This window comes from Trachemys scripta, chromosome 12 (assembly GCF_013100865.1).
Source record: "Trachemys scripta elegans isolate TJP31775 chromosome 12, CAS_Tse_1.0, whole genome shotgun sequence".
Lineage (NCBI taxonomy): Eukaryota > Metazoa > Chordata > Testudines > Emydidae > Trachemys > Trachemys scripta.
Window position 1 is genome coordinate 43,107,075 of NC_048309.1, and position 24,740 is coordinate 43,131,814.

The 24,740-nt window shown below is 48.9% G+C and overlaps 1 protein-coding gene and 1 pseudogene across 2 annotated transcripts; both read right to left on the reverse strand.

Moving 5' to 3' along the window:
* Window positions 1-575: 575 nt before the first annotated feature.
* LOC117886163 (duodenase-1-like) lies at window positions 576-8,319 on the reverse strand. 2 transcript variants are annotated; one of them, XM_034787812.1, is made up of 6 exons: window positions 8,195-8,314; window positions 6,878-7,022; window positions 5,417-5,552; window positions 4,859-5,113; window positions 1,784-1,932; window positions 582-1,078 (listed from the first exon to the last, which is right to left on the reverse strand). In XM_034787812.1, the coding sequence occupies exons 1-5, from the start codon at window positions 8,268-8,270 to the stop codon at window positions 1,786-1,788; spliced, it is 759 nt and encodes a 252-aa protein (XP_034643703.1). In that variant the 5' UTR covers window positions 8,271-8,314; the 3' UTR covers window positions 582-1,078; window positions 1,784-1,785. The 2 variants fall into 2 exon arrangements, with proteins under 2 accessions (XP_034643704.1, XP_034643703.1); XM_034787813.1 differs by having other exon boundaries at window positions 576-1,932; window positions 8,195-8,319.
* Window positions 8,320-22,008: 13,689 nt separating this feature from the next.
* The window catches only part of LOC117885534, a 13,886-nt pseudogene continuing 11,154 nt past the window's right edge, over window positions 22,009-24,740 (reverse strand).

Sequence of the window (24,740 nt, forward strand, 5' to 3'; positions counted from 1 at the left end):
CATATGACAAGGGTCAGGAGGGAACTCAGTGCTGGAGATGTTTGTATCAGATCTGTACTGATTCTGGGGGATACAAGACAGGAAGTGAAATTAACAAGCTCTGCGATGGAGGGACTGCAGGGCCGCAGGCCCTGGGAGTGCCTGACTGAGTTGCTGTGAGCTGTGGCAAAGCAGTGTGGTGTAGTAGCAAGACCACAGGCCTCCGCTTCAGGATACCTGGGTTCTGTTCTGTTCCCAGCTCTGCTGCTGGGTGACCTTGGACAAGTCATGGCCTCTCTCCATGCCTCAGTTTCCCCATCTGGGGCTAATGATCCCAACCGCCTTTGTAAAGCGCTTTGAGATCTGCTCACAGGAAGAGCTACAGGCCCAGATCCACAAAGGCATTTAGGCTCCTGGTGATTTCAATGGGTGTTAGGCATCCAAACCCCTCTGAGGTTCCAGGCATAAATTATTTAGCTCTAATTTTGTTTATGGCTCAACCCAGGTTCCCTGAATCCTGCCCCATTATCCTCCCCCAGCCCTGGATCGAGAGACCAGTACTGGAAAAGGGAGAGCGAATTGTTCAAACAAGACTATTTTTTTATTTTTTTTTAAATAGATTTTTTCCCCTTAATTGCCATTGGTCATTCAAACAAATGTCCATTTTCAATATCTTCCAAATAGTTGGAAATACACAATTCTTTCTTTTGTCCCAATGTATCTCAGCAATGCTTTCCAGGTTCCCTTCCTTTGGGTTTTTCCAACCTTCATTCAGTATCACAATAATAATAAATAATTAAATATTTGTGGGATGGGAGAGGGAAAAAGAAAAGAAAATAAAATACTGAAAATAAATAAAAGTTGGGTCCAGCTCAAAATGCACAAAACAAAACATTCAAAATTTCAATTTTTTCACACAACCATGTCAGTGTCCTATTGTCATGTGCTGTTTAATTCGGCTAGCCATGCTTCCTGGTGATAGGTTGGCCATCAGAACTGCAAAGCACCGTTCCTGCTCTCTGGTTTGATGAAAGAAGGTTTTTAAGACACCAATGACATACTGCAGCTAGGAATTTTGATGGTAGAAAACCCTTGAAGGCTGCAATAGATATAAAAATGATCAGCATTTGTAGAGGGCGTATACAATTCAACAATGAAAATTGTACCCTTACTGCAGAATCCCCTAGGCTGATGGTAAAACTCTGTGCACACGTGGGGATTCTAATGAATCAGGAGGAAAGGTTGTCACCGAATATTGTTCTGAGGTAATGAAGCATGTGACTTGGACAGATATAATACAGAGAGACCTGGGGACAGAAGAGCGACAGACAGAGAGTAAAAAGCCAGGCAGACATAACCTGGAAGCAAAGGAATATGGCCCTGAGAAACAGGTAAGAGAAGTAGCTTTTTGGGCACAGAGTCTTTTCTGGAGAGGCAGGCTTGGGACAGTGAACAGAGAAGCTGTCTGCTGCTGTTTGATTCTGACTGTGTTCAGGGAAACAGGACTTGTAAATAAACCAGATTTCATCAAGTAAATACCAGGCCCTATTGTGAATTTTCGCTTTGAACCAGAGCACCCGCAGAGCCCCAAACATTGACTAGCCGCTTGGAGTGACAATAAAATAGAACAAAATTTCAAACATCGAAGAGGCATTTGTAGCCAGAAAAGGATTTCAGGACTGAGCCATTCGTAGCATTTCTTTAACAGTGAAAAAAAAATCCCTCTAATATAAACCACCTCAGGAGTTACACACAGGCACAGAACCCAGTATGGCTAAATTCACCCTTTAAAAGGGAGCGTCACCTTTAACTCAGTTTCTGCAGAGTTTCGTTGATCCAGGGAATGAATTTGGAGATTCTCGTGTATATAGTGGGGGGTCGCCCATCCGGATCTCCATTGGAGACGATGCCCTGGACAATCCCATTGCACACCAGGGGCCCGCCGGAATCGCCCTGACAATAAGAAGCATAACATCAGTGACTGACATTACCCAGCCCGGCCTGTCCTCTGGAGATCTCAGATTGCATGTGGGACAGGTGTTCTCTGCAGTTGAAGGCCCAGGCCTGGTCAAAAAACAGAACTGGCCTAGAAATGGGTGGGCAGAGAGAGAAACCTAGAGTTGGGCAGAATGATATACCTGTGGAAAAGGCAGTTTCCACAACACTGAAATTTTCCATAATTTTTTTTTTTCCCTGAGAATTTTCCATTTTTGCATCAGGAAAATTGAAATTAAATATTTCTTTTCAAGCCAGTTCCACCCAAATCAGAATATTCCATAGTTAGGAATCAGTTCAACAAAATGTTAAACTGCTTTTTCCTATCCATGCAATGGCTTATGGGTATAGTAGTTCAGGTCTTCATTCTCTCCTAAGGGCTTCGTTACATGGAGGACTTTTTTATTCATAGATTCATAGATTATAGGACTGGAAGGGACCTCGAGAGGTCATCGAGTCCAGTCCCCTGCCCGCATGGCAGGACCAAATACTGCCTAGACCATCTCTAATAGACATTTATCTAACCTACTCTTAAATATCTCCAGAGACGGAGATTCCACCACCTCCCTAGGCAATTTGTTCCAGTGTTTAACCACCCTGACAGTTAGGAACTTTTTCCTAATGTCCAATCTATACCTCCCTTGCTGCAGTTTAAACCCATTGTTTCTGGTTCTATCCTTAGAGGCTAAGGTGAACAAGTTCTCTCCCTCCTCCTTATGACACCCTTTTATACTTCATCTCCCATAATGAAATTCGGATTTGCTTCTGACTGAGCTGTTTGGGGCAGCATGGAATCACATGACTCAGTACATTGTGGGAGATGTGGTCCAGGCAAAAGCTACTTAAGGGAAAATAGAGGCCTGAATTAAGCTTCCAGAAGGCAATGCACTGATAAGGAACTGCAGCTTAATGTTGAACTGGCTTGAAATGAAGCATTTTGAGTGAGCTCAACAACCAAAATTCTAGATTAATAGAAATGTCAGGCTGAAAGGAACCTTGAGACGTCGTCTAGTACAATCCTCTGCATGGAGGCCGGACCAAATAAACCTAGACCATCCCTGACGGGTGTTTGTCCAACCTGGTCTTAAAAACCTCAACCTCCCCAGTTAACCTGTTCGAGAGCTTAAGGACCCTCAGAGTTAGAAAGTTTTTCCTTATATCCAACATGAATCTCCCTTGCTGCAGATTAAGCCCATTAGTTCTTATCCCACCTTCAGTGGACATGGGGAACATTTGCTAACTGTCCTCTTGATAGCAGCCCTTAATATATTTGAAAATGGTTATCATGTCCCCTCTCCAGCCTCTTCTTCTCTAGCCTAAATATGCTCAATTCTTTCAGCCTTTCCTCCTAGGTCAGCTGTTCTAAACCTCTGATCATTTATTTGTTCTTGTTTATCTCCTCTGGACTCTCTCCAGTTTGTTCACACAGAAGGAAAAGTTTCAATCTGTTCACATTTCAGCATGTTCCATTTTGATTAAAAATGTTGCAATGAAACATTTCAAAATTTCTGAGTCAACCCTGTTTTTGGAATTTCCATTCTGCCAAAAATGTTGACATCTCAACTTTTCTTCAAAAACAAAGATTGAAATGTTGCCAATTCCCGTGATATGGGAACACCGACTCTCCCTCAACTCCAATTCCTTCCTGGCCCCATAGACGTCAACAGCAAAGCTCCCATCCACATCTATTGGGCCAGGATTTCACCCAGGATCCTGTCTGTTGGGTAGCCTCAGGGTTGAGTTCACCAGTAGATCCTCCATTGATAGTGAAGAGTAGAAAGGGTCAGAACATGTGGTGATGCAGGGGCGTGGGTGTTCCCCGTTTTCATCTACATTGTTCCTGGAACATTTTACTAAAAAATCGAAGCCCAACAATTTCTAGTTATGGTGCATCATGGGAGTTGTATTTCAGGTGCCTCATGCCCTTATGGGAACACAGGACTGGACAGGCCCTACTGAGTCATGGAGTCAAGTCCTCACTATCCCAGACAGCCCCATTGTCCCATCTCATCCATAAACGTATCAAGTTCCATTGGCATTCTGGTTAGGCTGTTCCCCCCGAAATGCTCCTGTTGGAGGTTGTTCCAGAACCTTCCCCTTCTGATGGTTAGAAACTTTCTTCTCATCTCCAGTCTCCATTGATCCCGACCCCTGATTTGTCCTTTAGCTTCAATGGTCATCTCGCTCCTTTGTGTTCCCCCATCCCAATGTATTTGTAGAGCAATCAGACCCCACTCAGCCTGTGTTTTAGGCTAAGCTAGCCCAGGTATTTTGCTCCCCTCTCGTCAGACCAGCTCTCCATTCCCCTGATCATCCCACCGGCCCTTCTCAGCACCTGCTCCTGCTGGAATCCCTCTTTCTGGGACAGGGTTGCCCAGAATTGTGCACCAGATTCTAGCTGAGGTCTGCCCAGAGCCTTCTCCTCTGACATTAAAACCTCTCTCTCTATTGAGATACCTCGTCTGCACCATCCCAGGATCGTATTAACCTTTCTCCTCGCCATCACCCACTGGCTGCCCATAGTCATCCTGCAATCAACTAACACACCCTCCCCATCCCCCTCAGTTGTTTCAAGCTCATGAGCCCCCAACCCAGAGCAGCAATTTTCTTGTTACTTGTCCTTATAGACATGAGCCCATGTTAAATTTCATCCTGTTTCCACCAGCGCCTTGCACAAGGGCACTAACAGTGGAGATACCTCTCTGGAGACATCCTAAGTGCTGATCTCCCTGACTGGGCTGCATCTCCCATGTTGCACCATTGGCTCCCTTCTTGGGGCACTGGAGCACGGAAGGGGCATGGCCATATTGGTTTCCATCAGTTACTTTCCCTCAAGCAGCTTGCTGTACCCTTAGTGGCTCCGAGCGGGCGGGGGGATATTTACATGGAATGGTGATTTCTTGACATCGGGGCTGCCGGCACACAGCATTGTGGTGGGATCGTAATGCCGATACTGATCTTTGCACAGGCTGTCCGAAACCACCTCCTGCTCCACCTCCTGCAAACTGTCGGTGTTGGTGTTCATTCCAGTCTGACCCCAACCGGCCACACTGCACTCGGTGCCTGGGCTGACATGGTGATTGGCCTCCGGCAGGGGGATGGGCACCACCCACTCGGTCAGCTCTGCGCTGTGCCACAGCTGCCATGGATGAGAGAGAGAGAGAATGGACAAGGATCAGCACAGTATCGGAACTGCTGTGGGGCAACACCACCTGGGTGGAGGATGGATGTGTGTCCAGGGAGCAAGTGTGAGGTCATTGGGGGGCCAGGTGGTAAAATAAGGGCAGTGCCTGCAGCAGTGTGAGGTCACTGGGGGTGGGATGATGGGATGGGGGTGGTACCTGCAGCACTGTGAGGTCACTGGGAGCAGAATGATGGGATAGGAAGGTGTCTGCAGCAGTGTGAGGTCACTGGGGGTGGGGTGATGGGATGGGGGCAGTACCTTCAGCAGCATGATGTCATTGTGAAAGTTCTCATTGTTGAAGTCAGGGTGCTGGACCCAGCGACGGGCCCGGATCCGTTGCCAGTTCTGTCCCGGCTCCTTGAAGTCTTGGACTCCCAGGTAGACAAAGATGTTGCTGGAAAAGCCAAGGGGAGAATATGGGGGATTTAGTGCCCATTGTATGGTAGGATGGGTCCATCACGGGCCCTCGGGAAGGGACACCAGCCCTGCTCCTGCCCTGTGCAGATTTCTACCTAAAGTTGTGCGACTGAGTAACACAGGGACCATCTTATGCACCTACATAAGGATGGACTTCCTCCTTCTTCCCTCTGGTTGGCCAAAGAGATCCCCAAAGACTGACCTAAGCACTACTCTGCTATTCAGGGTGACCCATTGTCCAGTTCTGGTGTCCATGATTCAAGAAAGACATTGATAAATTGGGGAAAGGTCATAGAACAGCCATGAGAGTGATCAAACAATTGGAAAACCTGTCCTATACTAAGAAACTCGAGGTCATTTGATTTCAAGTTCAGAGGCACTATAAAGGATTCTGTTTGTTTTTCTTTTCAGTGATTGTTTCATGGTATGATTTTTTAAAAGGGACTGTAACTTACGAATGGAACAATTTACCAAAGGTCATGGTGGATTCTTCATCATTGGCCACTTTTAATCAAGACTGGATTTTTTTTAAAGATTTGCTGTAGATCAAAATTATTTGGGAGATGTTCTGTCGTCTGTGTTATACAGGAAGTCATGCGAGATGATCACAATGATCTTGCATTCTATGAATCTTTGAACTACATTGCAGAAGAAGGAAAACACACCTGGAAACGTGTAAGGCCCTAACCTGGTTGTAACTTTGAAATAGTAAAAGAAAAGGGGGGGAATCCAGATGCCTAGGCTGGCCAACACAGAAATAAGATCGCTGGAATCAATGAAACATACAAATAAGAAAAGGATCAAAGAAATTTTTATGCACCATCGCCATCTACTGGTTATGGACAAAAGTAGCAGAAAGCCCAGATCTGACCCTGGAAATGACCCTGGAGACAGAGGTCAGTATGTGGGATATGAGAGGTTGCTGAGTGCATCACAAAAGATATTGAAGTCCAGAACGGTGCCCAGATGTTTGGCTCAGCACCTTTGGACAGCCCCTTCCCTCCTCCAAGGTTAGCAGGACATGAGAAAAAGTGGTGAGAATTCATGGCAAAGATTGTATCTAGTTTGCGTGGTTTAGGCTTTAAAATCTAATAGACACGCAGGGAAATTTGTAATTTTCACATCCCGTAAACACTTCTAGTCTTTGGGCCAATATATTTCCAGCTCCGATCCAGCCCCAGGGTGGGGGACTGGCTGGCTCAGGGAACTTTTCGCCCTCAGCCTTTCCAGGGGCACCAGCCCCAATCCAGACTCCGGGCGGAGATTGGCTGGCTCAGGGCTGGTGGAAGGCGTGTGTCTTACCCTAGGTTGCAGTTACAATGAGCTGCCGTCACCACCACGTCCTCCTGGATCAGGAATCCTCCACAGCTTTCTTTTGACCCAATTTGCACATAGGCCATGTAGGGTCTGGAGCTGAGCAGGGCTTCCTCGCCCCCGAGGACCCAGTCTGGAGAGAGACAGGGAGGGGTTCAAAAGGGAGTCTGGAGAGTGAGACCAAGACCCCAGTGCAACCCAGACCCTAATCTCTCAGCCTATCCCCTAGCTTGCCTGGGGCAGCCCCTTGGTCCCCCCAGCGCAGCCTCCCTCTGGATTATCCCCTCATCCCAACCAGCCTGGTCCCTACCCATACATGTACCTGCTGTACATCTACCTATTCCCACATGGACCTGTCCATCCATCCATCCATCCATCCATCCATCCATCCATCCATTCCTTATCCCCTACATGCCCATCAATTTGTCTGTCTGTGAGGCCACCCCCTGGCTATCATCAGTCTCTGAACAAGGCCAGGGATTCCTCTCACCACCGGGCCCCATGTCCCATCTCCTGATACCCGCCTGAGCCTGATGGTTAATTATATCCCCCTGCCCCTGGTGTGGGCTGTGCTGCCCTTGGGCCCTGATCTCCCACATCTCACCACTAGAGCCAGGTAAAAGTTTTTAAGCAATTGGTTAATTTGCCAAAAAATGCAACTTTGGGGCATCAAAAGAACCAAATTCTGAAGATTATTTTGGCTGTAAAAAAAGGATTTCTTTTCTGGAAAAGGTAGGCAATTTTCATTCTAGGCAACTCACTTTTTTGTTTTGAAATGTTGTTTTGTTTAGAAATGGCGTGATTTTTTAAAAAAATAAATGATTAAAACAGTGGGGAAAAAACCCTTTAAAGTGAGCTGAAATCAAATGAAAAAACACCCCCAGAATTTTTGGGGGGATTGAAGGAAGCACCTGAGAGCAAATAAAAAAGAAAACAAAATTGGTTCTGGATCAATGTTTTGTTTCACAATTGCATTTTGGTTCAAAACTCAGCCAATTAAAGAAAATAAGGGTGAAAAACACCTGAACAGGCCCCCAAATGAAACCAAAAGCCAAAAAAAAAAAAAATTTGTTTCGGGTCAAAGGAAGCACCCCAAAGGAAATGGAAAAAAAATGAAAAATATTTGCTTTGAAATAATACCTTTTCAGGGTTTTCGTTCGGGAAGAAAAAAATTATTTTGGGAGGAACCCCAATTTTGCCCAGAGTTTCGGACCCTAAACCAAAAACTCAGTGACTCGCTCAGCCCCACTCTGATCGTGAGCCCCCTGGGGCTGGGACAGCGTCCAGTTTCTCAGCTCCACTCACCAGTGTGAAGACTCGGGGGCAGGAGAAAGGCCGCGGTGAACGGGAGCAAGGACGTGGAGAGCAGCAGCAGCAGCATCCTTGGTTCAAATCCAGGGGCTGGGACTGGTGGGTCGGTCTCAGCCCCGGGGTTTATATAGAGCGGGTGGCGGGGAGGGGCCCCTGGGTAGAGGTGAGCTGGGAAGTGCAGGGTCACGTACCCGGCTACAAAAAAATTCCCCTGAAGTGATGTGTCAGGGGTGGAGATTCCCTGAAAGGAAATTTTCAGCCACATCCCCATCTGCATTGGGGGAGTTTCCTTCCTGCTCTCATGCCCTCCCTGCCCCTGGCTGGGGCCGTGGCCAGCACTGACGCCTCCCAGCTGCAGATGGCAAACTCCCCACTGGTCTGTTCTGCCCCTGGATGCTTGGATCCCTAGATGTTCAGGTCAGAAGGGTCCATTCTGCCCTCCTGAGTGACCCTGGCTGGAGAACCTCGCCCAGCTCCCCCGGACTGAGCCCGGTCACTGGTGTCCGGCGAATGCCTCTTCCAGCAAGGCAGCTGGGCTGGGTCTGACGCCCCAGGGAGCTAATTCCCTGGTTAATCCCCCTCCCTGTCGCACACTGGGGTTTCCTTTCCTGTTTGATTTGGTTGGGCTTCACCAATCCTTATAGGCGCTTGCTCTGCCTTTCCCTGCTCAACTGAAGAGATTCCTGGTACTCAGCTTCATCTCCCTGTGGAGGTCCTTGTGCCCCGAGCACAGGCACCTCCCCAGGAACTTGTGGAGAAGCCAAACAAAGTGAGCTGAGCTCTTTCAGTCTCTCACTGCCAGGTGCTTTCTCCAGCCCCCGAACCATTGGCCTGGCCCCAGGGCCAGCTCTAGGCACCAGCGCTCCAAGCATGTGCTTGGGGGGGCACTTTTCAAGGGGCGGCATTCAAGCGCTTGGGGCGGCACTCCAGCCCTTTTTCTTTGTTTTTGTTTTTTTTGCTTCGGCGGCGGCACTCCGGCCTTTTTTTTTTTCTTGGGGCGGCAAAAAACCTAGAGCCGGCCCTGCCTGGCCCCGTCCTGCCCCATCTTCAGTTTGTCACCATCCCTTTTAAAATGCACTCCCCATAACTGGTACACAATCCCAGGATCCCCAAGGAAACACCCCTCCCAGCTCCTGAGCATCACGGCCCTGTTTACACGGCCAAGGAGGGCACTACCCCTTGTGCTGCTGCCTCGCACAGGGAGGTCATGGGGCTTGTCAGGTCAAAATAACATTTTGCTGGAGAATTCCGCACTAGCTGGGATGGGAGAGAAGCTGCTTTAGAAAAGATCTTGGTTCTCTTGGCTTTGGGTGTGAGGCACCCGGGGATGCTGAAGGCAGGATTAAAATCCTTCAGCAACCTCTGCATCCAGGAGAAACTGTGGGGCCAGGTCTTAAATTATGCTCAGCTCCCAAAGGCCGATAGGGATCTCAGCAGAAGTGCAAGTCCAGAGTCTGTCTCTCTCTCTCCCCCGCCCCCTCTATCTATGTCTCTATCTGTATCTCTGAGCCATTAGTGGTTATCTTAGAGAACTCATGGACAACGGGAGGAATCCCAGAGGATGGGAAAAGGGCAAAGACAGTGCCCCTCTATAAAAAGGCGAACAAGGGCAACCCAGGGAATTATAGACCAGTCATCTATATTTTGGTACCTGGAAAGAGAATGGAGCAAATAATCCAACACTCAGATTGTAAGCACGTAAAAGAAAAGGTGATAACTAATAGTTAACATGGATTTGTCAAGAAAAAATCATGTCTAACCAACCTAGCATCCTTTGACAGGGTAACAAGCCTAGTGGATGGGGAGGAAGCAGCAGATGTGATTTATTTTGACTTTAGTAAGGCTTTTGATACTGTCTCGCAAGACCGTCTCATTAACAAGCTAGGGAAATGTAACCTAGATGAACCTATTATAAGGTGGGTACTCAATTGCTTGGAAAACCATTCCCAGAAAGTCATTATCAGTGGTTCACAGCCAAGCAGGAAGGGCATAATGAGACGAGTCCTGCAGGGATCTGTCCTGGGTCAGGTTCTAATCAATAACTTCATAAATGATTAGATAATAGCATAGAGAGGACACTTATATAGTATGCGGATGATACCAAGCTAGGAGTGGTTGCGAGCACTTTAGAGGACAGGATTAGAATTCAAACTGATCTTGACAAACTGGAGAGATGGTATGAAATAAACAGGACACAATTCAATAAGGACAAATGCAAATCTCTGTATTTAGGAAGGAACAATCAGTTGCACACATATGAAATGGGAAATGACTGCCTGAGAAGGAGTTCTGCAGAAAAGTATCTGGGGTCATAGTGTATCAAAAACTAAATAAGAGTCAACAGTGTAATCCTGTTGCAAAACAAGCGAACGTCATTTTGGGATGTATTAGCAGGAGTGTTGTAAGCAAGATACGAGAAGTCATTCTTTGGCTGTACTCAGCACTGATTAGGCCTCAACTGGAATACTGTGTCCATCTGAGGGCACGCCACTTCAGGAATGATATGGAGAAACTGGAGAAAGTCCAGAGGAGAGCAACAAAAATGGTTAAAGGACTAGGACACATGACCTCTGAGGAAAGATTGAAAAAATTGGGTTTGTTTAGTTTGGAGAAGAGAAGGCTGAAGGGGACATGATAACAGTCTTCAAATGCCTAAAAGATTGTTATGCATAAGAGGGTGATAAATTGTTTTCCTTAACTACTGAGGACAGGACAGGAAGCAATGGGCTTAAATTGCAGCAAGGGAGTTTTAGGTTGGACATTAGGAAAAAATTCCTGACTGTCAGGGTGGTTAAGCATTAGAACAAATTGCCCAGGGAGGTTGTGGAATTGCCTTCTTCGAAGATTTTTAAGAGCAGGTTCCACAAACACCTGTCAGGGAAAGTCTATTTAATACTTAGACCTGCCTCATTGCAGGGGACTGGACCAGATGACGTATCGAGGTCCCATCCAGTCCTACATTTCTTTCTTTCTTTCTTCTGAATTTTGATTGTTCAGATCTTATTTGTTTAGTAAAATTTGTTTGTTGAGGTTGATTTAATTCTGGGTAATTATTTCAGGTTAGGTTGGGCTTAATAAGGAGGGTGCATCAATGTTGCAAGTGTAATTCTTACGGTGGAAAAGACTATCCCTCCATCCACCCATCCATGCATCCATCCGAGCCACCTGTACGTCCTCCAATGCCCATGCAAATCCATCCATGCACTGATCCCCTCCTATCCATCCATTCATCCCTGCATCCATCTGTTCATTCATCCATCCTTGCATCCCAGTCATCTGTACATTCATCCATCCCCATAAACTTCTATCCATCCATCCGTCCATCCATCTAAATTCATTGATTCTAAGGCAAGAAGGTACCACCAGTGATCATCTAGTCTGACCTCATGTATAACACAAACCAGAGAATTTCCACAAAATAATTCCTGGAGCAGATTATTTAGAAAAAAATCATCCGGTCTTGATATAAAAATTGTCAGTGATGAAGAATGCACTTTGCCCCTTGGCTAGTTGTTCCAGTGGTGAATGACCCCCACTGTTAAAAATTTATACCTTATTTCCAGCAGAGGCGCCGACTTCCCCTCTGCCTGGTGGGTGTTCGACCCACCCGCCCCTGGCCTGCGCCTGCCCCACCCTCACCCCATCCCCATTCCACTCCTTCCCCAAAGTCCCCGACCCACCCCGCCTTTTCCCACCTGAGCCCCACCCCTTCCCACCCCCTTTCCACCCCTGCTCTGCCTCTTCTCCACCTCTCTATGTGCGCCATGTCCTCACTCCTCCTGCTCCCTCCTGGAAAATCCTAAGTGCTGCCAAACAGCTGTTAGGTGGGGGGGGGGCAGGAAGTGCTGGGAGGGAGGGGGAGGAGTGGGGATGTGGCATGCTCAGGGAGGGAGAAGGTGGCGAGGTGGGGGGGAGCATGGCTGCTGGTGGGTTAATTTTTCTGTGTGGGTGCTACAGCCCCAGAGCACCCACGGAGTCGGTGCCTATGATTTCCAGTCTGAATTTGTGTAGCTTCAGCTTCCTGCCTTTTGACCAGGTTAGCCCTTCCTCGGCTAGGCTGAAGAGCCCGTTAGTAAATATTTGTTCCCCATGTAGTTAAGCAAAACAGATGGAGCTCTTTGAGTCTATCATTGTAAGGCAGTTTTTCTAATTCTTTGATCATTTTCACGGCTCTTCTCTGACCCCTCCCCAATTTATCAAAATACTTCTTTAATTGTGGGTCCCAGATCTAGACATGGGATTCCAGCAGCGGTTGCACCAAGACCAAATCCAGGCCAAAATAATCTCTCTTCTCCTACTCATGATTCTCCTGTTTATGCATCCCTAGGATCAAACTAGCCCTTTTGGCCACAGTTGTGCACTGGGAGCTCACTATCCACCTTGACCCCCAAATCTTTCATAGAGTCCCTGCTTCCCAGGCTACAGTGTCCCAGTCTTTGTTCCTAGATGTATACATTGACATTTAGGTATGGTAAAATGTGTATTGTTTGCTTGCACCCAGTTATCAAACAATCCAGATCACTCTGTCCTGTCCTCTGCATTATTTATCACTCCCCCAAGTTTTGAGTCATCTGCAAACATTATCAGTGATGATTTTATGTTTTCTTCCAGAGTATTGATAAAAATGGTAAATTGCATATGACAAGAACAGATCCCTGAGCTCACAAGAAACACACCCATTTGATGTTGATTGCCCATTTACAGATACATTTTGAGACCTACCATTTAGCCAGGTTTTAATCCACGTCATGTGTGCCATGGTAATCTTATATCATTCTAGTATCAGAGGGGTAGCCGTGTTAGTCTGAATCTGTAAAAAGCAACAGAGGGTCCTGTGGCACCTTTGAGACTAACAGAAGTACTGGGAGCATAAGCTTTCGTGGGTAAGAACCTCACTTCTTCAGATGCAAGTAATGGAAATCTCCAGAGGCAGGTATATATCAGTGTGGAGATAACGAGGTTAGTTTATATCATTCTAGTTTTTTAATCAACATCTGCGGTACCAAGTGAAATGCCTTCAAGAATTATAAGTGTATAACATCAACACCATTACCTTTATCAACCAAAGTTGTAATCTGATCAAAAGGAGATAAGGTCTGTGAGGTGATATCCTTTATTGGACCAACTTGTGTTGGTGAGAGAGACAAGCTTTCGAGCCTACACAGAGCTCTTCTTCAGGTCTGGGAAAGATTCTCGGGGTGTGACAGCTAAGTACAAGGTGGAACACTTTTTTTAGCCTAAGTAGTGAGCGCATATTTCTATCCAAGCTCAACATCAAAAGCAAGCTCCGCACAGACCAGGACCCACCAACTCAAAGTAGCATCAGATCCTGCCAGGACAACATACAAAACTTGCAGATATATCTCCACTGCTATGCTGATCAACACCCCCTCCCACAATTTACATTTCAAGGCCCATGGGTCCTACACATACTCATCACACCATGTGGCTTCCCTCATCCAGTGCACTAAATGCCCCAATAACAAATAGGTGGGTGAAATGAGACAACCACCCTCGAATGAACTCAAACAGAAAAATGATGAAGGACAAAAAGACCTTATCACCCAGCCAGGGGCGAACACTTTTCACAAAATGATCACTCCATAGCTAACCTCTTGGTCCTCATCCTCAAAGGAAACCTGCACAACACCTGCAAAAGATAAGCCTGGGAGCTTAACTTCATAACTTAACTAGACAGTAAAAAAAAGAAAGAAGAAGAAGAAGAAGAAGAGGTGTATAGAGACACTGGATTCATTGCTTATTACAACAATCTGTAACCCTTTCCCCGCACCTTTTCCACACTCTTTCTCCCCCTATTACTGGAGAGATGTTAACAGGATACTTCATCTTGAATGCTCTATTGAAATATGTGTTAACTTCATGTGCTGAACAATCTGTTTCCACCTTGCATTGAGCTGTGACACACAGAGGACTTTTTCCGGACCAGAAGAAGAGCTCTGTGTAAGCTCCAAAGCTTGTCTCTCTCTAAGAGAAATTGATGCAATAGGATATCACCTCACCCACCTTGTCTCTGAAATATCCTGGGACCTGCACGGCTACAACAAAGCTGTGTAGATGTAAAAAAAGATATCAAGTTAAACAATGGCTAAGCTATACACACATTGGGACAGTAGGGGGCACTGTTGCCACAACAGGGGAATTCCTGCTGGGTCAGTATCTCTAGCAGACAGGGAACAGGGTAGCAACAAATGCTCTGTCCACATTCAGGGGCCATGAGGGGCAGATGTGGGGCGAACGCCAGGCAGAGCAGTTACAGTCAGACACAGACAGGAATCCAGACACACACACACAGGCTGCTGCATCAGGCCTTTTACTGCACCACAAGTGGCATGTGCCAGGTGGAAAGAAGAGTTTCACAACAGCTTTCTCAGGAGTGTCTCGGAACCAGCGTGAACTGAGCGAAGGTTCATGCACAGGGCAGAATCATGGTCCGGATCAGGATCAGTAGGAATTGAAAAGGTCAGATATGGAACCTGCCCCCTGTAGATGGTACCAGCTGTGATCGGACCCCAGGGAGTGGAGACTGGCTGGCTTGGGGACGGGGGAATGGGACATCAGGGCTTTCCCCTCTAGGGGGTGCCGGCTCCAAAATACCAGCCTTTCTATAGTTTTTCTTTTTTTTGGCACCATCCTATAGGGTTTAATAGAGAGAATCTGATCCCTGCCCTAGAATGCCATAGGACAGTCCAAAAACTCCCAGAGACACACAGGGGTTTTATTCTAACATCTACGAACTGCTTCCCCTACCCACAATCTGTTTTGCGACCAATCAATTCACAGCATTTTTCTAAGAGTAATGAAGGTAATCTACATTCTAAACCTTGGGCCGTGGCATGTTCAGGGTAAGCCCCTGGCGGGCCGCGAGATGCATTGTTTACCTGAGCATCCACATGTACGGCCACTCGCAGCTCCCAGTGCCTGCGGTTTGCCTTTCCTGGCCAATGGGAGCTGCGGGAAGCAGCGGCAGGGGAAGTGGGAAGGAGGCGATCAGCGTAGGGGACTGATCTGCAATCAGTTCAGCATGGCTTTTGCTGAGCTCCCTTCCCGCTGGCCTTGGCACTGGGAACAGGTGCGTTTGGTACAGGAGGTGGCCACTCCGGGGGGAACTAACCCATGGGAAAGCCCCAGTGAGGCAGGTTGCAGTTTTAACAGGAATTAGCAAGTCAGATAATGATGAGGATCCGCCAGAACTGGTCACTCGACTGGCTGACACGGGGGGAGAGCTACAAACCACCACAACTGCCCTAGGATTTGGCTCGTGTTCGTTACCCCGGGGGATATAAGCCAGCTGTTTCCCTAGTGAAGAGGCAGCCTGAGGGTCTGGGTTGGGATGTCCAAGGGAGCCTGAACCTGGCTCCTAACTCCCCTAGGCTCCCTGCATTGATGTTCATGGGTTGGACTCTGCCTGAGCAAAGTGATGGCTGGGAGAGACTCAGCCCTGGAGTCGCCTGAGAAGTAAAACAAGCCACAGATGGAGAACAGCTCAGTGAGTCATTTCCCGATGATGCACAGCTCAGTGGCAGCTCCCCACCCTGTGCAGTTGGTTTCAGCCTCTCCCCAGAGAAGACCAGTTATTTCCCCACTCACTTGTACAGCACCTACCACAGTGGGGCCTGATCTGTAACACCAACAGCTTCATTAATAATAACGATTTATCAAGGACGCTTAAAGCCAGGAGCAGATTTACCTTCTCAGAGCCTTTGCCCTTCTCTGGGTCCCCCTCACACATCATGCTGGAGGCCTTATAGTGATGCTACGGCCCATTACGTTTCCTTGGACATGTGGAATCCTGCATCACCACCACATCCACCTCCCGGAGCCTGGCCGGGGTCGATTCACTCTCTGGGCTAGACCTGCCACAGCTGGTGACTCTGTACAGGGCCCCGGGCTCTACTCTCTCGTTGGCGCGGGGCAGGGTAATGGTATCCACCCATCTGTTCAGCTTCGCTCTCTTGGCCAACCGTGATGATCAATGTGAGAGTCACACTGACAATTCTGTACTTTACTAGAGTTTCCACCAGTTTGCCCAGTACTGAAGTCAGGCTTGCTGGCCTGTATTTGCCAGGATCACCTCTGGAACCTTTGTTTAAAATTGGTGGCACATTAGTTCTCCTCCAGTCATTTGGTGCAGAAGCCGATTTAAATGATAGGTTACATAACACAATTAGCAGCTTTGCAATTTCATATATGAGTTTCTTCAGAGCTCTTGGGTGAAGCCCATCTGGTCCTGGTGACGTATTACTGTTTCGTTTATCAATTTGTTCCAAAACCTCTTTGAATGACACCTCAGTCTGGGACAGTTCCTCAGATTTGTCATCTAAAAAGAATGGCTCAGGTTGGGAATTTCCCTCAGATCCTCAACCGTGAAGACGGATTCAAAGAATTCATTTAGTTTCTCCATCATTTAGTTTCTTATCATCCTTGAGTGTGCGTTTAGCATGTGGCTCCACTGGTTGTTTAGCAGGCTCCCAGGTTCTGAAGTACTTAAACATTTTCTTGCCATTACTTTTTGAGTCTTTGGCTAGCTGTTCTTCAAATTATTTTTTGGCCTTCCTAAGGGAAGGTGTGGTGCCGCAGGTGGAAGTGGGGGGCTGAGGGTCAGCCTCTCCCAGCCAGACTTTCTGCGCTGCCTGGCTGGTGCTGGCCAGGGCTCTGACAGTGATTTAAAGGGCCCAGGGCTCTGGCCACTGCCACAGTAGCCGCGGGGCCTTTGCAATCACCAGACCCTGGGGCAGCTGCCCCATCAGTGGTCTTGCTGGTTGGGTCCTTAAAGTGAAGTTCCTTAAAGTTGCTGCCCCTTTTGCCCCCCCCCCCTCTCCGGGACCGGGGGGGGGGCAAAAGGGATAGCAATCTTGTACATTGGCTGTGTAAGGTCCATTACCAGTGACCACTTCTTACCAGTACACCGTACTGACCTATACCAGCCAACTTTCACCTCTACTCAGGGGGCAGGGAATGGGACATGGCTCCTTTCCCTTCTAGGGATGCTGGCTCTGATCCAGCCCCAGGATAGGGCCAGACTGGCTCATGGATGGGGGATGGCATGTTTCTTACACCAGGTTGCAGTTACAATGAGCTGCTGTCATCACCACATCCTCCAAAATCAAGATCTCTCCACAGCGTCTTTCTCCATCTCCGCCCGTCCCTATCTTCAGGAAGACCATGTAAGGTCTGGAGTGAAGCCCGGCTTTCTTTCCCCGGATGATCTCCCGTGGCAGAGAGATGGGGAGGGGTAAAACTCACCTGCTTTGGGACAACATGAGGCTGGAGTGTTTAACAAAGGACTCCTATCCTATCCCTCCCCTCATCCTCAACCCAGCCTTCTGCTGCCCCAGATCGGCCCCTCACTCCAGCCAGCCCAATTTCCCTGCCCCCTCCTCCTGGATTGGCCCCTCGACCCAGCTAAGGAGGAGATCACTGACAATCCCCTCCCACCCCACTGAGTTCACTAGAGAATCCCATTGAGGTCAGTAGTTCTGGAGCACTGTTGTAACCCTGACACACATACCTACCAGCCATGAGTGTTTTGATCTTTCCAGACCCACCCTGCCCTTGCAACACCCACCCCATTAATCAGCTGTAAGTGCAATCGCTCTGGCGGGGCCCTTGGTAGCCTAGAAATGGGAGGCAGCATATTAGTGTCAAGCCCTGGAGGTTCCCAGCTCTGCCCAGCTACCAGAATGGCCCCTTAGGGCACAGACAGGTTAGGCCAGCCCCGAGGTCTCTTGTGCTGGCTACTGGTGCAGGAAGAGCTGGTTTCCACCCAGGGCTGGAAAATTGGGTGGGCTCCCAAATGTGCTGATGCAATGGCCTCCCAGCTCTGTGGTTGACCAGAGCCATGGGACACAGCCCTTGAGCTAAAGGGCCGAGGCAGTTAGCCAGCAGCCGTAGGAGGTTGTTACCCTGCATGTGGACTCCAGGGGACATCACACACCCACGATCGGAGGCTGATGTTCATTCGTAGGAAGCTTCCCTAATGGAGACAGGATACCCACGGATCTGTGGAAACAGCTCCCCCCCCTACTCCCCACCTCACTGGTCCGCAGATGCCTCAGCTCTGGGACACCCCACAATGGTGAGGAGATGGTGAGGAGAACATGCCTCCTTTCACAGCCCCCCAAAGATTGCTGTATTGGGGAAGCAGCCCCAGGCCCTTCCACTGAGCCATGTGCAGGCTCTGCTCCCTATGCCCGCCCCCCCCCTTACCAGCTCAAACCCTTGGGGGGCAGGAGAATGGCCCTGGGGAGAAGAACTAGCAGCAGCATCCTCTGCTCCAGAAGGAGAAGGTGCTTCGCACACAGCCCTGGGGTTTATAGACACGGCTGGGGGGGGACAGGAAACCTCACATCAAACTCTCTGCCAACTGGCTCTCTGGAGACTTCCCTGCATGGGCTGGGGGGAGGGTCAGGTCCTGCTGAGTCTGCACAGCTGGGCATCTTCTGGGGATGCTCAGTGCCTGGAGCCCTGCACAGCTGGGGCTGGCCCATGCCCCATTGTGCCCAGCTGGGGTCCTGCAGCCTCTGTCTCCATGAACATCTGGTGCTGAGCTGGGGGACGTGAGTTCGCTGCTAACACTAGAGACACTAGAGTCTCTCCCTCCCTATTGTAGTGTGGGCTGTGGTTAACCTGAACTCATCTCAGCTGTGAATGGGAACCTGGCCCTTTGATCCTTCTCACATCTCCCGCCATCACAAGAGAGACGGGGGAAGGGCTGAAGTCAGAGAGACAAAGCACTGCACTTCAAGGCATTGGTGATAGCAGGGCCTCTCCCACTCACCTTGCTGAGTCTGGGAAAATACAACCCACTGAGCTAGCTAGTTCTCATCCCTGAGGCCAGATGAGAGCTGGTGGCCCCTAGAGGGAAGGGGCCCCAAGTCCAATTCACCACCCTCCTGAGCCAGCCAGCCAGTCCCCCACCATGGGGACAGATCAGCGACAGCAGTGCCTGGACAGGAAAAGCCACATGTCCCTAAACTTGTCCCATCACCAACCTAGTGGCTTACATCCCTAGTTGGTGTCAATGGGGCCAGATCCCAGCTGGGGTCAATGGGCCATAGCAATGCAATAACCCACAGTGTAACTGTCAGTGGTTAGGGGTCTCCCCTCCCAAGTGGTGGGAGAACCCCATGGTGTTTGTTACATGGCTGGAGACAGACTCTGCTTAACAGGAATTGCCCTGAATACAGAGACGGAAACACTGTGAGGGTGAAAAGGTTTCTATTATGTCGATGCTGAGCTGTTTGTAGAGCCAGAGAAGTGACAGCCAGAGGGGACCATTAGACCATCTCCTCTGCACTCCCGTACTGTGCGGGCCAGAGCACCCAGCCCAGGGGATCTGAATGACGTTGCCTGGGAATTGCCCATTCAAATCTCTTTGGTGGCTGGCCCAGCGTCAGGCTCGGAGATGCTGCTGCCAAGGGCCAGGCTGGATTCTCCATCCCTGGTGACGTGTAACTCAAGCTGGGACATTCTGCAACAGCTCTGCTCTAGTCCAAGTCGAGATAAACTCAGGGACATCTCAGGGCCGGGGATACGCAGCAGTCAGAAGAGATGAGCACCGTGGCCCATTCTGGGCATGGGAATGGATGAATCTGTCAAGGAATGTTGATCTCTTTTTGCAGCGGGTCAGAGTGGAGGGACCCAAGGCATCTGAGGGCAGCTTTGGGAATCTCTCTTGTGCCTCTGGGTCAGACAAATCTGGCCTTTAGCCAGACAAGAGTCAGCAACATGGCATCTCCCGGTACTGGGGAGCGCTGGCCAGCACTGCCCCTGTTACCAAACAGAGAGAGCCAGATGTAGGGGAGGGTGAAGACTCACAGATCGATTCTGTCTGTATTTGCTCATCAGCTACTGGATTTGGGTGTCAGGGTGGGGCTGGGCATAATTCCAGCCCTGTAGGGGTTACAGCCCCACACCCTGTAACCAGAGACCTGCGCTTGGGGACTCAACACCTGCCCCAGATACCACGAGTCAAGCGGAAATTCAAGGCTGGAGACGTTTGTATCAGGTCTGTACTGATTGCAGAGGATACGAGACAGGAAGTGAAATTAACAAGCAGTGTGGTGGAGGGGCTGTGGGGCTGCGGCACCTGGGACTGCCTGACTGAGGTGTTAATGATTTGGGGGGAAGTGTGGCCCAGTGGTCATCTGCACCTCAGAATGGCTGGGTTCTATTCCCAGCTTTGCTGCTGGGTGACCTTGGAGAAGTCATGGCCCCTCTCCATGCCTCCATTTCCCCATCTGGGGCTAATGATCCCAGCTGCCTTTGTAAAGCACTTTGAGATCCCCTGATGGGAAGAGCTAGGGGCCCAGATCCTCACAGGTATTCAGGCTCCTGCTGGTTTCAATGGGACTTAGGCACCCAAATACCTCTGAGAATCCAGGCTTAGACAGCCTCATTTATTTGTTTATGGCTCAACCCAGCATACTTGCATGCTGCCCGCTACCCATTATCTTCCCCCAGCCCTGGATCATTCACACAGACAATCTCCAATCTGCAGGCCAGTATTGGAAAAGGTAGAGAGAATTGTTCAAACAAGTATCAGAGGGGTAGCTGTGTTAGTCTGGATCTGTATAAAGCAACAGAGAGTCCTGTGGCACCTTAAAGACTAACAGATGTATTGGAGCATGAGCTTTCGTGGGTGAATGCCCACTTCATCAGATGCATGCATGGCATCATGGTAATCATATGAGTCAGTGCATTGTGGGAGATGTAGGCCAGGCAGGGGCTATGTAAGGGAAAATAGAGGCCTGAACTAAGCTCCCAGAAGGCAATGTGCTAATAAAGAACTGCAGCTTAATGCTGAACTGGCTTGAAATGAAGCATTTTGGGTGAGCTCAACAACCAAAATCCTAGATTCATAGAAATGTTGGGCTGGTAGGAACCTCGAGATGCCATCTATTCTAACCCTCCACTTGGAAGCCAGACCAAATAAATCTAGATCATCCCTGACAGGTGTTTGTCCAACCTGGTCTTAAAAACCACCAATGATGAGAATTTCTTAACCTCCCCAGTTAACCTGCTCCAGAGCTTAAGGACCCTCAGAGTTAGAGAGTTTTTTTCTGATATCCAACATGAATCTCCCTTGCTGCAGATTAAGTCCATTACTTCTTCTCCTATTTTCAGTGGACACGGAGAACATTTGGTCACTGTCCTCTTTATAGCAGCCCTTTACATATTTGAAGATATGTTATCACATCCCCGCCTCCTGCCTCATCTTCTCCAGCCTAAACATGCACAATTCTTTCAGCCTTTCCGCCTAGGCCAGCTGTTCTAAACCTCTGATTGTTTATTATTTCTTGTTTCTCTCCTCTGGACTCTCTCCAGTTTGTTCATGTGGAAGGAAGCATTTCAATCTGTTCACATCTCAACATATTGCATTTCAATTGAAAATGTTGCAATAAAACATTTCAACATTTCTGAGTCAACATTTCTCCTTTTGGAATTTCCATTCTGCCAACTTTTCTTGGAAAACAAAGATTGAAATGTTGCCATTTCCTGTGAGATGGGAACACTGATTCTCCCTCGGCTCCAATGCCAACCTGGCCCTATGGACATCAACGGCAAAGCTCCCATCCACATCCATGGGACTAGGATTTCACCCAGTGTCCCGTCTGTTGAGTAGCCTCAGATTTGAGTTCACCAGTAGACCCCCAGGTGATGGTGAAGACTAGAGAGGGTCAGAACATGTGGTGGGGATGCGGCGGGGTTGGGAAGGCGGGTGGCTCTTTTCATCAGCATTTTTCCTGGAACATTTTGCTAAAAAATTGAAGCCCAAAAATGTCTAATCATGGTGCATCATGGGAGTTCAGGTGCCGCATGCCCTTATGGGAACACAGGACTGTGTCATGGAGTCAAGTCCCCGCTGTCCCAGACAGCCCCATTGTATCATCCCATCCATAAACTTGTCAAGCTCCATTAGCATCCTGGTTAGATTGTTCCCCCGCCCCCAACTGTTCCCACTGGAGGTTGTTCCAGAACCTTCCCCCTCTGATGGTCAGAAACTTCTCCTCACCTCCAGCCTCCATTGATCCCCACCACTGATTTGTCCTTTACGTTCAATGGTCATCTCGCTCCTTTGTGTTCCCCCCATCCAGATGTATTTGTAGAGCAATCAGACCCCGCTCAGCCTGTTTTTTAGGCTTCACTAGCCCAGGTATTTTATTCCCCTCTTTTCAGACCGACTCTCCATTCCCCTGATCATCCCATCAGCCCTTCTCGGCACCTGCTCCATCCGTGATCCCTCTCACTCTGACAGGGCTGCCCAGAATTGGCCACCAGATTCTAGCTGAGCTCTGCCCAGAGCCTTCTCCACTGGCATTAAACCCTCCCTCTTTCTACTGGAGACAGCTCAGCTGCTATATCCCAGGATCGTATTTATATTTCTCCTGCCCATGGCCTGATGGTGGCCCATAGTCATCCTGCGATTGACCGACACACCAGGATTCCCTCCCCCTCTGTTGCTTCCAGCTGATGAGCCCCTGGCTCAGAACAGCAATTCTTGTTACTTGTCCCTAAGTGCGTGAGCCCATGTTAAATTTAAGCCTGTTTCCACCAGCACCTTGCACAAGGACACTATACTGAAGATTCATCCCTGGAGACGTCCTAGGGGCTTGGCTCCCTGCCTGGGCTGCATTTCCCATGATGCATCATGGACTCCCCTTTTGGGGCAGTGGAGAAAGGGGGATACGGACATATAGGTTTCCACCAGCTCCTTGCCCTGGAGCAGCTTGCTGCACCTCTATTGTCTCTGGGCGGGTGTGTGGGGGGAATATTTACCTGAAACGGTGATTTCTTAACATGGGGGCTGCCAGCGTACAGCATGGTGGTGGGGTCATAATGATGGTACTGCTCTTTGAACAGGCCGTGCAACAGCACCTCCTGCTCTGCCTCCTGCAGCCTGTTGGTGGTGGTGTTCACTCCTGTCTGACCCCACCTGGCCATTCTGCACTTGGAGCCTGGGCTGACATGGTGATTGGTCTGTGGCAGGGGGATGGGCACCACCCACTCCATTAGCTCTGCGCTGTGTGACAGCTGCCATGGGCGAGAGAGAGAGACTGGACCCGAATCAGCGCAGGGATCGGAGCTGCTGTGGGGCAGCACCACCCAGCCAGAGCATGGATATGTATCCAGGGATTGAGTGTGAGGTCACTGGCGGCAGGGTGATGGGATGGAGACAGTACACTAGCAGTGTGAGGTCACTGGGGCAGGGTGATGGGATGGAGGCAGTACACTAGCAGTGTGAGGTCACTGGGGGCGGGGTGATGGGATGGAGGCAGTACACTAGCAGTGTGAGGTCACTGGGGCAGGGTGATGGGATGGAGACAGTACACTATCAGTGTGAGGTCACTGGGGGCAGGGTGATGGGATGGAGGCAGTACACTAGCAGTGTGAGGTCACTGGGGGCAGGGTGATGGGATGGAGGTAGTACACTAGCAGTGTGAGGTCACTGGGGCAGGGTGATAGGATGGAGGCAGTACACTAGCAGTGTGAGGTCACTGGGGCAGGGTGATGGGATGGAGGCAGTACACTAGCAGTGTGAGGTTACTGGCAGCAGGGTGATGGGATGGAGGCAGTACACTAGCAGTGTGAGGTCACTGGGGGTGGGGTGATGGGATGGGGGCAGTACCTTCAGCAGCATTATGTCATTGTGAAAATCCTCATCGTTGAAGCCAGGGTGCTGGACCCAGCGATGGGCCTGGATCTGTTGCCAGTTCTGTCCTGGCTTCATGAAGTCTTGGACTCCCAGGTAGACAAAGATGTTGCTGGAAAAGCCAAGGGGAGAATATGAGGGCATTAAACGGTGGGGTGGTATTATCACAGCTGTGCTCCTGGCCCATGCAGATTTCTACCTAAACTTGTGCGACTGAGTAACACAGAGATCATTTTATGCACGTACATATGGATGAACTTCCTCCTTCACCTTTTGGTTGGCCAAAGAGACCCCCAAAGACTGACCAATGGACTGGTGTCCTATTCAGGGTGACCTATCATCTAGTTCTGGTGTCCATGGTTCAAGAAAGACGTTGATAAATTAGAGCGGGGTCAGAGAAGAGCCATGAGAATGATCAAAAGATTGGAAAACACACCTTATACTGAGATAGTCAAGATCAATTGTTTTCAAATTCAAATTCAGAGGGACTATAAAGGATTTTGTTTGTTTTTCTTTCTAAAGAATTGTTTCATGGTACGGATTTTTAACAGGGTAATGGTGGATTCTGCATTACTGACAATTTTTAATGAAGATTGCATTTTGTAAAAGATCTGCTATAGATCAAAAGGAATTATCTGGGGGATGTTCTCTGGCCTGTCTTATACAGGAGGTCACACAAGATGATCACAATGATCTTGGAATTTCTGAATCATTGAACTGCACGACAGAAGAAGGAAAACACAAAACACACATGGAAAGATATAAAGCCCTAACCTGAGTGTAACTTTTAAATATGAAAAGAAATTGTTTAAAGCAGGGGAATCCCAGATGCCTAGGCTGGGCCGACACAGAAATAAGGTGGCTGGA